The sequence below is a fragment of the Rousettus aegyptiacus genome, unplaced genomic scaffold, assembly GCF_014176215.1.
Source record: "Rousettus aegyptiacus isolate mRouAeg1 unplaced genomic scaffold, mRouAeg1.p scaffold_m13_p_6, whole genome shotgun sequence".
NCBI classification, from domain to species: Eukaryota; Metazoa; Chordata; class Mammalia; order Chiroptera; family Pteropodidae; genus Rousettus; species Rousettus aegyptiacus.
This window is the reverse complement of record NW_023416309.1, coordinates 69,317,677-69,330,791: the sequence shown is the minus strand read 5'-3', so window position 1 is coordinate 69,330,791 and position 13,115 is coordinate 69,317,677. Positions and strand designations below refer to the sequence as shown.

At 41.4% G+C, this 13,115-nt stretch overlaps 1 protein-coding gene across 4 annotated transcripts in view; it reads left to right on the top strand.

Moving 5' to 3' along the window:
- Window positions 1-13,115, top strand: part of MYOCD (myocardin) — an 83,872-nt gene that overhangs the window by 50,634 nt on the left and 20,123 nt on the right. For all 4 annotated transcript variants that reach the window (XM_016158085.2, XM_016158086.2, XM_016158087.2 and 1 more), the window contains 2 exons: window positions 8,739-8,914; window positions 11,491-11,616. In XM_016158085.2, the coding sequence (XP_016013571.2) occupies window positions 8,739-8,914; window positions 11,491-11,616 (302 nt within the window). The remainder of the gene's footprint in view (window positions 1-8,738; window positions 8,915-11,490; window positions 11,617-13,115) is intronic.

Here is a 13,115-nt window from a genome sequence, read left to right as displayed (position 1 = left end):
AAATATGCACCCTTCAGGTAAAAAGTCAGGAGGGCCTGAGCAAGAGCATGGTCAATGGAATAGGTAGAAAATAATAAATGTGAGGGCTAGTTTTAAAAGGTGAAGCTGCCTGAAGGTAGGAAAGCAGGAAAGCAGCAACTTCAGGATCTATCAGCCTGGTTTTCAAAGCTGGACTTTGTGAGTTTGGACACATAGCCATGGAGTTATTTAATCTCACTGTGCCTCAATTACTCCTCTCTGAAGTCCCAATAATAATAATAGCCAACTAATGGGGGGTGGGGTTCTAAGGTGGATTTAATTTTAAAATGTATGTAGAATTAGGAAGCACTGGTGACATGTTAGCGAATTCATCTCATTTCTTACCTCAAGGATTATACACTTCAGCAAGAAAAAGGCATGTAAGAAGAAAACTATTATTCTTTGTGATAATTCCTATGAAGAGAATAGATAAAAGTCACAATGGGAATGTATATATGTGTACCTAACCAAGGCATCTTGGGAGACGTGACTAATTAGCTGAGCCCTAAAAGGAGAGGACAGAGATGAGTAATAAGGACCAAGGAGTAACACTAGTCAGATTATAAAGGCATCTTAAATTTTATATCAAAAGCAGTAGAGAGGTTCAAACTTCTCTCATCACTGAAGTGAACAAATATAAGTACTGTTCTAATTCCCTAATAAGGGGGGGACATAACTTAAAATATCAATGCTAATACTACTAATAAAAGGCAGTAGAAAGCCAATGGAAGGATATCTAGTGTAAACCCAAGGTACATTTTGTGTGTGAACAAGGTGGGAATTTTGCACGTAGAAAGATCCCTCTGGCTGCAGTGTGAAGTGAACTAAATAGAAGGGACATAGAATTGAAGAGGTCTATTAGGAGGCTGTTGGACTTGTTTGATGAGAGTTGGTGAGAGCCTGAACAAGAGTCATGGCTGTGGGTGTGGAAAAAAAGAGGATCTGAGAGGTAATTGATTGTGCATGATTAAATGATCAGCAGAATATATCAATTCGGACAAAGGGAAGAGTAAAAACTGATACCTAGGTTTCTCTCTTGGGCAACTGGGTAAATGGCCACCTTTTGTCAAGATAGGGACTGTGAGTGTAAGAGCAGATTTGGGAGAGATTCTTGTTTCAACTCTTGGATGTGAAAGGCCTACAGAAATTCCAAAGTCAGGGATTGAGTAAGCAGTGGGTTCTATCGAACTAGGATCCAGAGGAAAGAATGGTCTAGAGCTATAGACTTGGGAGACTTTAGAGTATATGACAATGTAAACTGATAGAGTTTGTAAAATTACCTTTCATCCATTTATTTCTTCATTTAACATTTATGGAGTATCTTCTCTATGTCAGATACTATTCTAAGTGCTTGGGATATCTCAGTGAGCAAAACATAAAAATCTATTCCAAGAAAGCTTATATTCTAGTGGAGGAGACAGACAATATACAGAAACAATAAACAATTATGTATCATAATAAAAGTTAAATGCTATTTTAAAATAGAAATAGTACAGGGTACAAAGAATCAAGAGTGACCACGAGAGGATGGTTGTAGGGAAAGGAGGATGTATAAAAAGAGAAGAGGGCTAAAATGAGGTTCTCATGCAATAATATTTAGGAAAGAATAAAGGGGATTCCGTGAAGAATAAAGAGATGGAACGACTACAGAAAAAGGTGGAGGATCTATATTGACCTAATTCAAGGAAAGTCCAGAAAGTGGACACAGTAATAGAGAACTGAGCACTTATCATCAACCCATGCATCAGCCTCTTTAGAAGTAATCTTTCAATGAGCATTAGTTTTTATGAGCAAGATAATAACATCATATGAAACATCATAAAGACAGAGGGGGTTGCTAAGAGACCACCTGTAGAGACAGCACTCTGAGCAGCCCTTTTTATGGTGATGATAATCCAGCCCATCTTTCTGTCACTTCTTGTGATCAGATCATCTCCCCTTGGTGAAGTGGTGACTCAGGGTTGTGGTTTACTGTGTATCATTCTCTTGGCATCTGTGTATTTCCCCCCCTCTATCCACGTGCCTTCCCATATGTGTTTACATTTCCTAGCTCTCTCTGCAGCTGTGTTTCTATGCTTCTGCCAAGCTCTGAGCGGAATACTCGGTCATTGTCTTACTCCCTCCTGGTTTCATTAAAGACCAACTATTCTCCAACCCTAAAATAAAATAATTTAGAGCTCTTCCCAACACAAGGAAGGATATTTTTGACAGAAAACCAGTTCCCACTCGGATTTTCTCGTTTCTGGATGTCACCCCTCTTGCAGTCAGATGAATGGCTACAGCAAGTCTTTTCCCAAAAACTTTCCTCTCCTTTAGGGGGCCAGCTATCAAATCTACTTTCAGCCTACAGTTTATCCTCTGATTCTGGTAGAATTTTACAGATTTCAGCTGAAGGAAACATCGGCCTGTGTGACTAGAATGTGTGATACAATGTGTGATACAATGTGGAGGAATCAGGAGCTTTCTGATTTGACTTCCACAGAGGTGGCTTGGGCCTCCGTGTTGCTGCCTCTCAGAGCATGCATCTGAGTCTCTATTTCTCCTTCATAAAAACCACGAGAAGCTATCCTCTGAGGCTAGGATGCTGAATACAACAAATATATTAGATGGGAGTGATGATTTACAAGAACAAAAGTTATATGCTGGAGTTTAGCATGGCCTTGTTAAGCTTATGCATGGGTCGTTGTTACTTAGTGATCATTCAGTTTTGAATGGTCTGGGGGCTTACTGTAAACTCATTAATTCTCTCTGGTCATCTGAGTGTTTTTCCATTCGACGGGAGCATCCCTTAGCTACCAAGGAGGCTATTTCATTGTCCAGAGGCTTGGCTTCTGCTGTAGTAAAACAGAGCCCCTGCTGGCTTTCCCAACTCTTCAAACAGTGGAAGGGTCCTGGTGTTCTGTTCACAGACAAGCACCTCCTCCTAAAGGCTTTTCCCTTGGACGGAGCCAGGCTTCCTAACTGAATGTCCAAGTCAGCTTTTCAGCTACTTTTAAAAAATCAAACTTGTGGTTCAGAATATATAGCCTCATTATCAAAGATAAATGAGTTCTTTTTATCAGCATACCTTTTAACACAAAAAGCAACATTTCCAGTCTGCCAAGGCTGGTCCAGAAGGACCATTCACAACTGTCATGTACATTTTTAAAAGATCCTACGCTAGTCTTTGTTCACCTATATTCCCTTAGGCTCAGGCTTTGTAACAAAACAAAACAAAAAATATCATGTTTACTAAGAATCCAGTCATTTTTCAGAGACTCTGGAAGTCTTAATACTCTTTTATCACTCACTTTTAAGGCAAATAAACAGTACTCATGGTCCTAAGCCAGATGGTAGGGTCATTTGCTTTGGCATAAAAAGAAAAGGTTTGCTTTGGTATAACTTTCTCATGGACAAAATTTATCCTTCTATAATGAGAAAATAATTTTCAAAGTGCCAGTGATCTTTGGGGGAAAGGAACACACTGAAGGATACGTGCAAAACGCTTTTCTAAGGAAGGTTCTGGGAAAGGGGTGGGAAGAGAGAATCAGGAAGCTGGCAGCTTTGGTGCGGTGGGGTGGCAGGAAAGAAAGTTAGCTAGTGCTGAGAGAAGGCGATTGCCTGTTGTTGACCTTTGCTACCCACTGATGTGACCACAGGCATCACTGAGGGTGAGCAGGGCACACCCAAGTAGGGTCTACAGTTGGAAAGAAGTTCCTAGAAACCTGAGAGGGAGCTGTGAAAGAGTAGAGACCTGTAGAGGGCAAATGAGAGACAGTGCTAAAGTATCTTTACACACCAGATAGTCTTCTTTGTCCCTAGAGAATTATCCCCAAGAGCTGATACTGATCAAATGTTTATGCAGGTTACATAATCCTAGGATCAGGATATATCTAGAGATTTAAGGCAAATTTTTGCCAGAAATCTGAAGAAAGGGAATCTTTGTTCCTCCAAACATCCACTGACATCCATTTCCGTAATAAAGGTATCTGACCCCCTTCAAAAACCCACTGTCTTTGTTGGACAATACAATCTATCTTCTACAGATGACGGTATCTTCAGTATAATGAAATATCTTTAGGCAAGAGACACATTTAAACTTTATCTACCTTCACACAATCACCTTCTCCCTTAAGAAGTGGATTTGGCTTCAGTCTCTCCGAGGAGAATGTTAGGAGATGGTCTGTTCATGAATTAAAATAGCTCTCATGCAGTGCAGTGCTCAAGCTTACAAGCAGATAAGCAATCGAGGTCCATTTTTGCATTCCATTTCATGGTTTCCAGCCCTTGGTGTAGCCTAGCAAAAAGGTAACTAGGACTCCAATTATCTCACTCTAATCTTGGAATTTTAAATGTTTATGCAGAGGAAAGTACAACTGACTCATTCATCTAATCACTTCCAAGAGAGAGAGGGAAAGCTCAGAGTCACTAGGCCAAGATCCCCAAGGGGCCAGCGCCCAGAGCCAGCCCCAGGAGCATAGCTGGGGGATGATGTCAGGGCTTCCCAAAGTAGGTCCTTGTCATCACACCACCCGATGTGTCTACAGGGACAATAGCCAGCCCACAGCTCCAGAAAGCCTCACACTAGGGGAGATTGGAGCAGAGGCCCAGGGCCACAGCACGAAGCTGATAGATTTGGTTGTTCAAGAGGCGGCCAGATAAGCTGACCTTTGTCCCTCTCCATATGAGTCTGGCTTGAACCAGGAAGGAGAAGGAGTAATGTGCAGCCTTTCCTGTGACACTCCTCCTGTTCTGGGGAAAGTCTGTCTCTGCTTTCCCAGGATGAACCACTCAGGACAAACCAGTTTTTCTGGCTCTGGATTTGTGCTGACCTTTGCAACCTCACCACAGGATAAACTGCTTCCTGGGTGGTCTTCTTTATTTTGATAATGGTAAACTTGAGACAAGCAGATACTCCTAACAAAAACAATGATAATAACAGCAGCTAGAAATTATTGAACACTTGCACATCAGGGGCTATGTAAATAATATAACATATGTCTCTCCAGGGACTGGCTCCCAAAACAATCCTCTCCCTTGACTGGGAGAGTTTCTTCCTCACCTTTCCCACCCAAACTCTGCTAATCCCTGCCTGGTCACTTCCTTTCCACTCTCCCCATTCTTGCCTAATGCCCCCCTCCTTTTCTCTTCTATCTACAGCTGACCATCATTTCAGGCTCAATTTAATGCTGCCTCCTTCAGGATTCTCTTGCACAACTCCACACTGCTATCTCCTTCATCTAACTACCTGCGGCACTCTCCAGACAGTCTAGTCCTTGAAGGTGTTCCAATTGTGCCTCATGGCAATACATAAATAACCTCCTTCTCATGGTTTTTCATCTCTTGCCATATTACATATGATTATGCTTCTGCTTCTCTCTATTCCTCTTACTGTGAAAAGGCTAAAGATGAACTGTTGAGTGCTGGAGAAAATGAGGCTGATTACCAACTCCTTTATTCCAGACACTCGACTTCTAGACTTTTTCCATTCATTCCAGTGCCTCGAGCTGAGGTCACCAGATGCCAAATGTTAAAGTAGAAAGGACATGCTGATTTACTGGTGATGACAACAGGGCTTCCACCATCTTTCCAACCCTTTTCTAAAATAAGTCCCAATGAAATCACCGTGATCACCCTTCCCAGAATTTCCTGCCTTCTTTGTTCTCACAATCAAGATGTCACATGCAGCCCCTCAAATCACAAAAGATCAAGGAAAAGGTGTGGAATATGGAAATGTCCTTAGTACATGTGTACAGAAAGAGGAAAGATCTTGGCCACCTGCTATGCTGCCTATCCCCAACCAACCAGCAGGTCTTACAATGTTCCCTAAACAGCGTGTACCCTGATGGCCTCCATGGAGGGTAACTGATTTCCCATCCCCTCTGCTGGTGGCTCTTAGAGTACAAAGGCTGAGCCCACAGTTTTAACTCAGTCTCTGGGTGGATTAGACCTTGCAATGTCCTCAACGCAGAGATTAGAAAACGTGCCACCTACTCTTACCTGCTGGTCCATTATGAGGCTTAACAAAACTTGATTTTTGTTATTGCTGCACTATTAAGTGAACTGCCTTTATCATTTACCCCATTTGAAAAGTTGGAGAATGAAAGAGACACCATTCTCTCTCTTTCCCGCCCTTCTGGCAACATTTCTACCCCCATGTTACACTACTTGGACCACTTTGCAATTTGGCTAACTCCCTCTAATTGGTACACATTTGAAAGGTGATACTCCGTTTAGGTGTGGGTGGAGATGGGAGGGGCAGAAGCGGAGGGTCTTTGTCACCTGAAGTATCAGATTGCACAGAGAAGATTCATATCCATTTAAACTGAAGAAATGAGGAGGAAATATAAGATAATAAAAACCTCACATGGGGGATCCTGTTGTGCTGAGAATACCGCTGCCTCAGGGGGCTAGCACAGCCACATGCAGGCTTCCCTGAGAACAGGAATGGTGCTGCTCCGGGTGTGTACCAAGTAGATCTCAATAAAATGCTGTGGTTTCTGGGGTGGGGGAGGCTTGACACCTCCCACCCCTCCAACTCCCATGCCCACCTGGCCCTCAATAATACATGTAATCCTTTTAACAGGGACAAAGTTCTTAATTCCACAGAGAGAAATACGACTTTAAATTTAAATGAAATGTGGTTTCTCAAGTAAGGAAATTTATGGGTTAAGTTTGCAATGAAAGCATATGCATGGAGGCAGCTGGAAGGATTTTCCTGAGACTATCTCAGGCAAATGATCCTTTTGAGAAAGGATTATGTATATATTTTTCACATTGCATGAAAATGACAAATACGGGCTTATTTGCAGAGTGCAGGGTTTGCTGTGAGAAAAGGACAAGGGTTGCTTATGAGCTAACTCTGGACTCTTAAAAGACAGAGGAAGGTGTTTGAGACCAGAGTACTAAAGAGGAAGAAGAGTAACCCCTGATCTCAAAGAAAAAGTTGGCATTTGTCAAATACCAAATGTTAGAAAATGAATAGGTTTCTGATACAAATATAAGTAAATGCTAGCATATATTTAATTCAGGTGATATGTAAACAGATGTTTTATATTATTCTCCCTACTTGCCTATTATTTCAAATTTTTATAGTTAAAAAAGTGCACCTTAGAAAATAAAAGTTAAAAAATAAAAGTCCCAATTAATACAATGAAATACTGTGCAGCTGCTACCTAAAACTACTTTTTTTAACTGAGGAAGAGCTCCAGGGAATATTGTAGAGTGAAAAAGAGCAAGTTTCAGAACAGTATATTCCACCCAGTCCTGTCTGTACAAAATGCTTTTTAAATTCGTGTGTATATGTCTTGCCGTATGTCTAGAATTAAATCTAGAAGAGGAAATATGTTATTAATGAGAAGTGGGATCATCACGTATAGTTCATATGATATGAATTTTTATGATAAATATATATTACTTTTATAATCATAGAAAAGCAATAATGACTTTTATAAAGGTTCTTCAACTCCCTGGAGCAGCAAAGCCTTTCCAGGTTACTGGGCTGCCTAGTGGGCCAGCAACTGGAGTTTCCACCTGTCCTTGTCTGGCCTCTTTCCTGATTTGACCCTTGGATGTCTGAGTGAGGGACCATGACAGATGCCAGCAGTGGTGGCGATGACAAGCCCCAAACCACATTTGTTCCATTACTTCCAGCTCCTCGTTGCCTTCCCAGTCTGCATGGTGAAAGCTCCTCTGTCTTATCTGCACAGAGTAGGAGTCAAAAGTTCTTGTCAGTGTGATTGCAGAATACCGGGCTGGAAAACTTCCTGATAATACTTAAATTCCTTTAGAAGAGCTGTGCCTGGAATCAGGTCAGATGTGCGATGTGGCCTCAGCACATTTTGTACTGTGCAGTTGGATAATAAACCAGATGAAATTTGGCAATTAAAAAACCATGAGGGACATATAAGGATGTTATTTTAGTTCCATCTGATCTGATAACCCCTTTCCTTGAGCTAAGGTATCTGTTCCCCTCCAAAGACCATGTAGGCTGCTGAGAAAGAATCTCTGAATGTGCAAGCTGGTAAGGATTTCCGAAATAGACACAAAGATATGAGGAATCAAGAGAAAAATCCAAATAATACACAAATAAAGATCATGCTGATGTTCTGAGACACATTTATGGCTTTTATACACAGATATGCGTTAGTTGAATGGGGCTTTGGGACACTCCGGTGACACTAGCTAATTCTGACATTGAGGAATTTAAACTTAGTAGCTGCCCTAGCTTATCCTTGTTAGCAAAGTTTGCTAAACATTTTGTGCTGTGTGCCCTGCTTTATACTTGAACATGATGCAAATGGCACACTGTCATCTCAATTATATTTCTCGTCGTAAAACCTAAGGGAGATGAGGCGTTCCCCTAGTGCTTTCTCCATTGGCCTCATTCTGCATCCAGTGACCCCTTTTCCTTCCTTCATCTTCCCTGATTTAGTTTCAAAAAGATATAGGTTCACATAGAAAATGTACTAGAAATAATAAACCCAAAAATAAATTTTAACATGTGATGGTAAACCTTTTACATGTCACTCCATTCTTTATCATCTTTATAAACACAAGTCCCCATAGAGACTAAATAGATAAGAAACCAAATAACTTAAGATATCTCTTCACTCTTATCTTGAATCGAAAATGGATCTTAGGAGCTAGTCTTAATAGGAATGACACATTGAAGCATTTCCGAAAAGCCCAGTTGTGTGTGCCAAAGCTACTGACCCACTTCTTGGATTTCACTCCCTCAGGCAACCAGGTGAGTTTCTCCAAATCAGCAGACGCATTTGCCTTTGAAGAGGACAGCAGCAGCGATGGGCTTTCTCCAGATCAGACTCGAAGCGAAGATCCCCAGGGTTCGGCAAGATCTCCCCCAGACACTAAAGCTACAGAGACCCCTTTGGCAGGTCCTCCGGGGATGAACCAGGTAAACAAACCACATCTCAGTCTGTCATCTCTTCATAGTCTTAAAATCAACACTATCACATATATGTAGAGACCCAGAGATGTCTCTTGACGGCACATCACCTTGTTGCTTTTTCTTACCCTATTGGGCCCAGGGGTCTGTGTGTAGTGGCAAAAACCTCCAGGAAACTCCAAAAGAGAATCCCAGGATTATACCCTTTAACTGACTTTTTAGGCACCTACTCATCCATGTAGATATATTTTATCTCCATTTTTACAAAGTAAAAATAAAGCTCACTGAGATTTAGATGACCCAGATAGAATGTGCCAGAGCAGAACTGATTTCACAGCCCACAGTCTTTCCATGCACTGAGCAGTCACTATAGGGGGCAGGATCAGGCTATGGAGGGAGCAGGAAGTGCTGATTGGCTACAAAGCAGGGAGGCCCAAGTTGGTTCTACCCTTAGCAACTTTCTATCCACCAAACACTGCAAGGTCTACTTCCAGCCCCAACCCAAGCATGACACTCATCTTTTTCTGGACAATTCAAGCTGTGAAGAATGTATATTGCAAATACTATGCATTTATAAGGAACAATAATGATTATTAACAAAAGCCACTGTCGTGTAGTAGTAAGTGCTCACTCTGTGCTAGGGCCAACTCTAAACACTTTACAGGCATTTTCTATTAGATATCACAGTCCCTTCCAGGTAGGGATCACTGATGTTAATTCTCACAGAGGAGGAACTAAGGCTCGGTGAGGCTGAGGGGCTGTGTTCCTATGGGCCTCCAGAAACATTCAGACTCCTCCCAGCCCCTTGAGCATCCACCTGTAGATGCCACACACCAGTCTCCTCAGCCAGCACGATGGTACTCATGGAGTCTGAAGAGGAGGCATGTGTGGGTGCTCACACAAGAGGGGAAGGAGACACACTGCTGGCAGTGAGATGTGAGTCTTATGCCCCTGATTATCCTACATACCAGCTCTAGAGGGAACCCTCCAGGCCTTCAGTCCCTTCCCTTTAGGCTGAGTTTGTTCCTCTTAGCCTCGTGGGAATAATCTGATGGATTGAAATTAGGTATTATATTTGAAAACATTTTATACATGGTAAAGCACCATACAGATAGCAGGGATAGTTTGATAATTATCATCCAGGGCCCTGTTTCCTGAAACTGTGCTACTTACTGGTCTTTGTCATGCCCTCCTCCACTGCATCAGAGCAAAGCTAAGGCTGCCAAGGAGAGAATGTGGAATGGGAGAAAAAGAGGAGACATAAAAAGCAGAGCTGAAATATTCATGCATCTATTGTGCAAGAGTTCATAATCAAAGCATTTTTCTTTCCCGTGTGTACCACAGCTGGTCTCTGCAGCCAAACTTCTTTGATAACATCAAACAGTATATCAGACCATTTGTACTATTATTCTGACAGTAAATTCCTCAGCTTCTGATTTAAGAATGATTTGAGGAGAAGATAAGTTCTTTTCTGCTTAACTCCAGGAGAGGGGAAGAAGGGAATAAGCACTGAGCAATGCCAGACAAAATGCAAAGATTATTTTGTCATTTCACTCAGCAACACCATGTAACAGATAAGGACAAGAAGGTTCTGAAAGGAAAGGATCCCATAGTGTAGACCTTTGCAGGTGCCGGGGCTCAGAGAAGAACTGAGAAGTTCCAGGGGGATCCTGAGCAGCCTTTCCCCCTTTTTGTCAAAGTCACAGCATAGGAATGCAGGAGACAAACAGAAGACAACCACTCCTTCTTCCAAGTCTTCTGCATACAGAAACACACCTCACACAAAGGTCTTTCATGACAGTATATGCACACACACATACCTACATATACACACATACACCTACATATACATGCATGCATGAAGATATCCATAAATATACATGCATAGATACATAGACACACACACCACAGACACAAACACATATACATATACCCACACACATTACATGCACATACATGTACACAGAGACACACACATATACACAGGGCACATGCACATATGCATGCATACACACATGCTTATGCCTACACATGCACACATGTGCATACATGTACATATGCACACATACATACTCACAGACACATCTAGATATACAGAGAACGTGCACAATACCACATACATACATATATGCACAAAGATACACACACGGACACACTTTTCCTCTATCTTCTAACACCCTGTCATCTAGTTTTTTAGTTGTCCCACTCTCCCCCAAAGTTCCTATACCTGCTCCTCCCTCTTACTTTTTTTTAAATCCCATTATCAAGTCTGCAGGTGAATGTTGTCACAGACGAGTGGAATCTTCATACAGGGTGACCAGATGTCCTGCTTTGTCTAGACTAGGCTAGTTCTATACCTATTATTAATAATAGCCCCTTTCTTTCTTAAAAGTGTCTCAATTTGTGGACAAACTATATATACAACTCCTCCCCCTGGAGGAGTTAGACTTATCTGTCCTTAAATGTGAAGACAGGGTAAAGACAGCAGAGCTAAGAGTGTCAGGGGAGGGTGGCTCCACTTTATCATTTCTAAGTTACTCGGTTTTTACTCCTGCATCCTAATAATGCTAACATTTGAATTTCAGGGTCTTACTTCTGGCTCAGAAAATGACAGGAACGACTCGGCCTCACAGTCCGGCAACCAGTCAGACACAGGGAAGCAGGGGCTTGGCCCCCTCAGCAGCCCCAACCCTGTGCATGCTGCAGTAAAGGTACGAATGGGCCCACCTCCAAGCACCTGTCTGAGTACACACCCACAGACCTGAAGGCCTTGCACAGTGTAAGACCTATATTATTCCAACCAGTCTCTGTATGGAAGTACATATGACATTCACAGTAGACAAATAATTATAAGCATTATAGCATTTTATAGCACCTTAATTTTCTTAGCATTATATATAATAGTTCATGGAGTGCTCTCTCCTCAATTAATTGCCTGGCTGTCATTTGGTCTTCTTTCAGCTCAAATAATTTCTAATTTATTTTGGATCATGTTTTCTGAGCTCCAGGGCCACCACTCAATGAACATTGAGATGACTTTTTTTTTCACGACCCTATGTGCTAATTGTCCTTAGAATGATAAACATTGTCACTATGCAATGCAGTCCAGCTCAAATAAACAATGTTGCTGTTCTTGGTGTATAAAGTGGCACATAATATTCTAAAATCCCTTTTCATTCTGAGAGCTTTATGCTATTTTAAGCTACTCCCAAGGTAAGTGTCATAGGCAACCTGCATCTTAAAACCCCATTAAAATATTCTTTTCTTTGTCTCAGTTTGTAATTGTTGCCACCAAAGCTGAGAGGGCTCTTATGAAGTATTTTTTAAATGATTATCAATTGAGTAAGACTCAATGTTAAACTAACAGCTCCATAGCACCCTCCCCCACCAACTATACACACAAATGTTCAAAATGGATGGTAAGTATTTTAGTGGCCCAATAAAGTTCCCTCACCAAACTGCACTGGCTTAAATCTAGCTTACAATTCGCTCAGATCAACAGCTTTGAAATTATATGACAATTGATGAAGTTTGTTCTCGCAGGTGCAGGGAGATGATTCACATTATTTCTAACATTGTGTACAAAGAAAAAATTTATTAATATTTTTGCCAAAGTATTTAAATTTTTATAATTTGAATTAGCAAAGCCTCCAGCCTCACTACAGTAAGAGAATGTGATAGTTGCCTAGAGGAGGACAGGTCAATTTCAGTGATAAGCGGGATTGATTCAGCAGTACTGGTTGTTTATGTAAGAGACAATATCCCTTCTAACTGGTCAATGCTTGTGAATTCTCAGTTGTTAAATGTTTGTCATCTCTAAATTAAGAGGATTCTAGAGGGCTTCTCAAAGAAGGAGGCAAATGACGTGGGAAAAATATATCTGCCTTACTGACTCTACAAGCTTCATAAGAGGCCAGTGAGAGAATGCACAAGAATACCGTGAAAACCGTAAAATCGTATGTAAGAAAAAGGTATTCTCAAATCAGGCTCCCCAAGGGTTGAATAAGAAGTTGAGTAAGATATGATTCCTGCCCTCAAGGAGCCTGTAGTCTAGTTGGATATCACAGCCACCAGCAACCCATATAGTGTTTTGAGCAAGTAATGAAAAAGTGCCCCCAAAGGATCTGAATAAAACATTTCTCCAATGATAAAGAAAATCTCAACAAGCACATGAAAAGGTGCTCAATGACATTAGTCATCAGGGAAAATG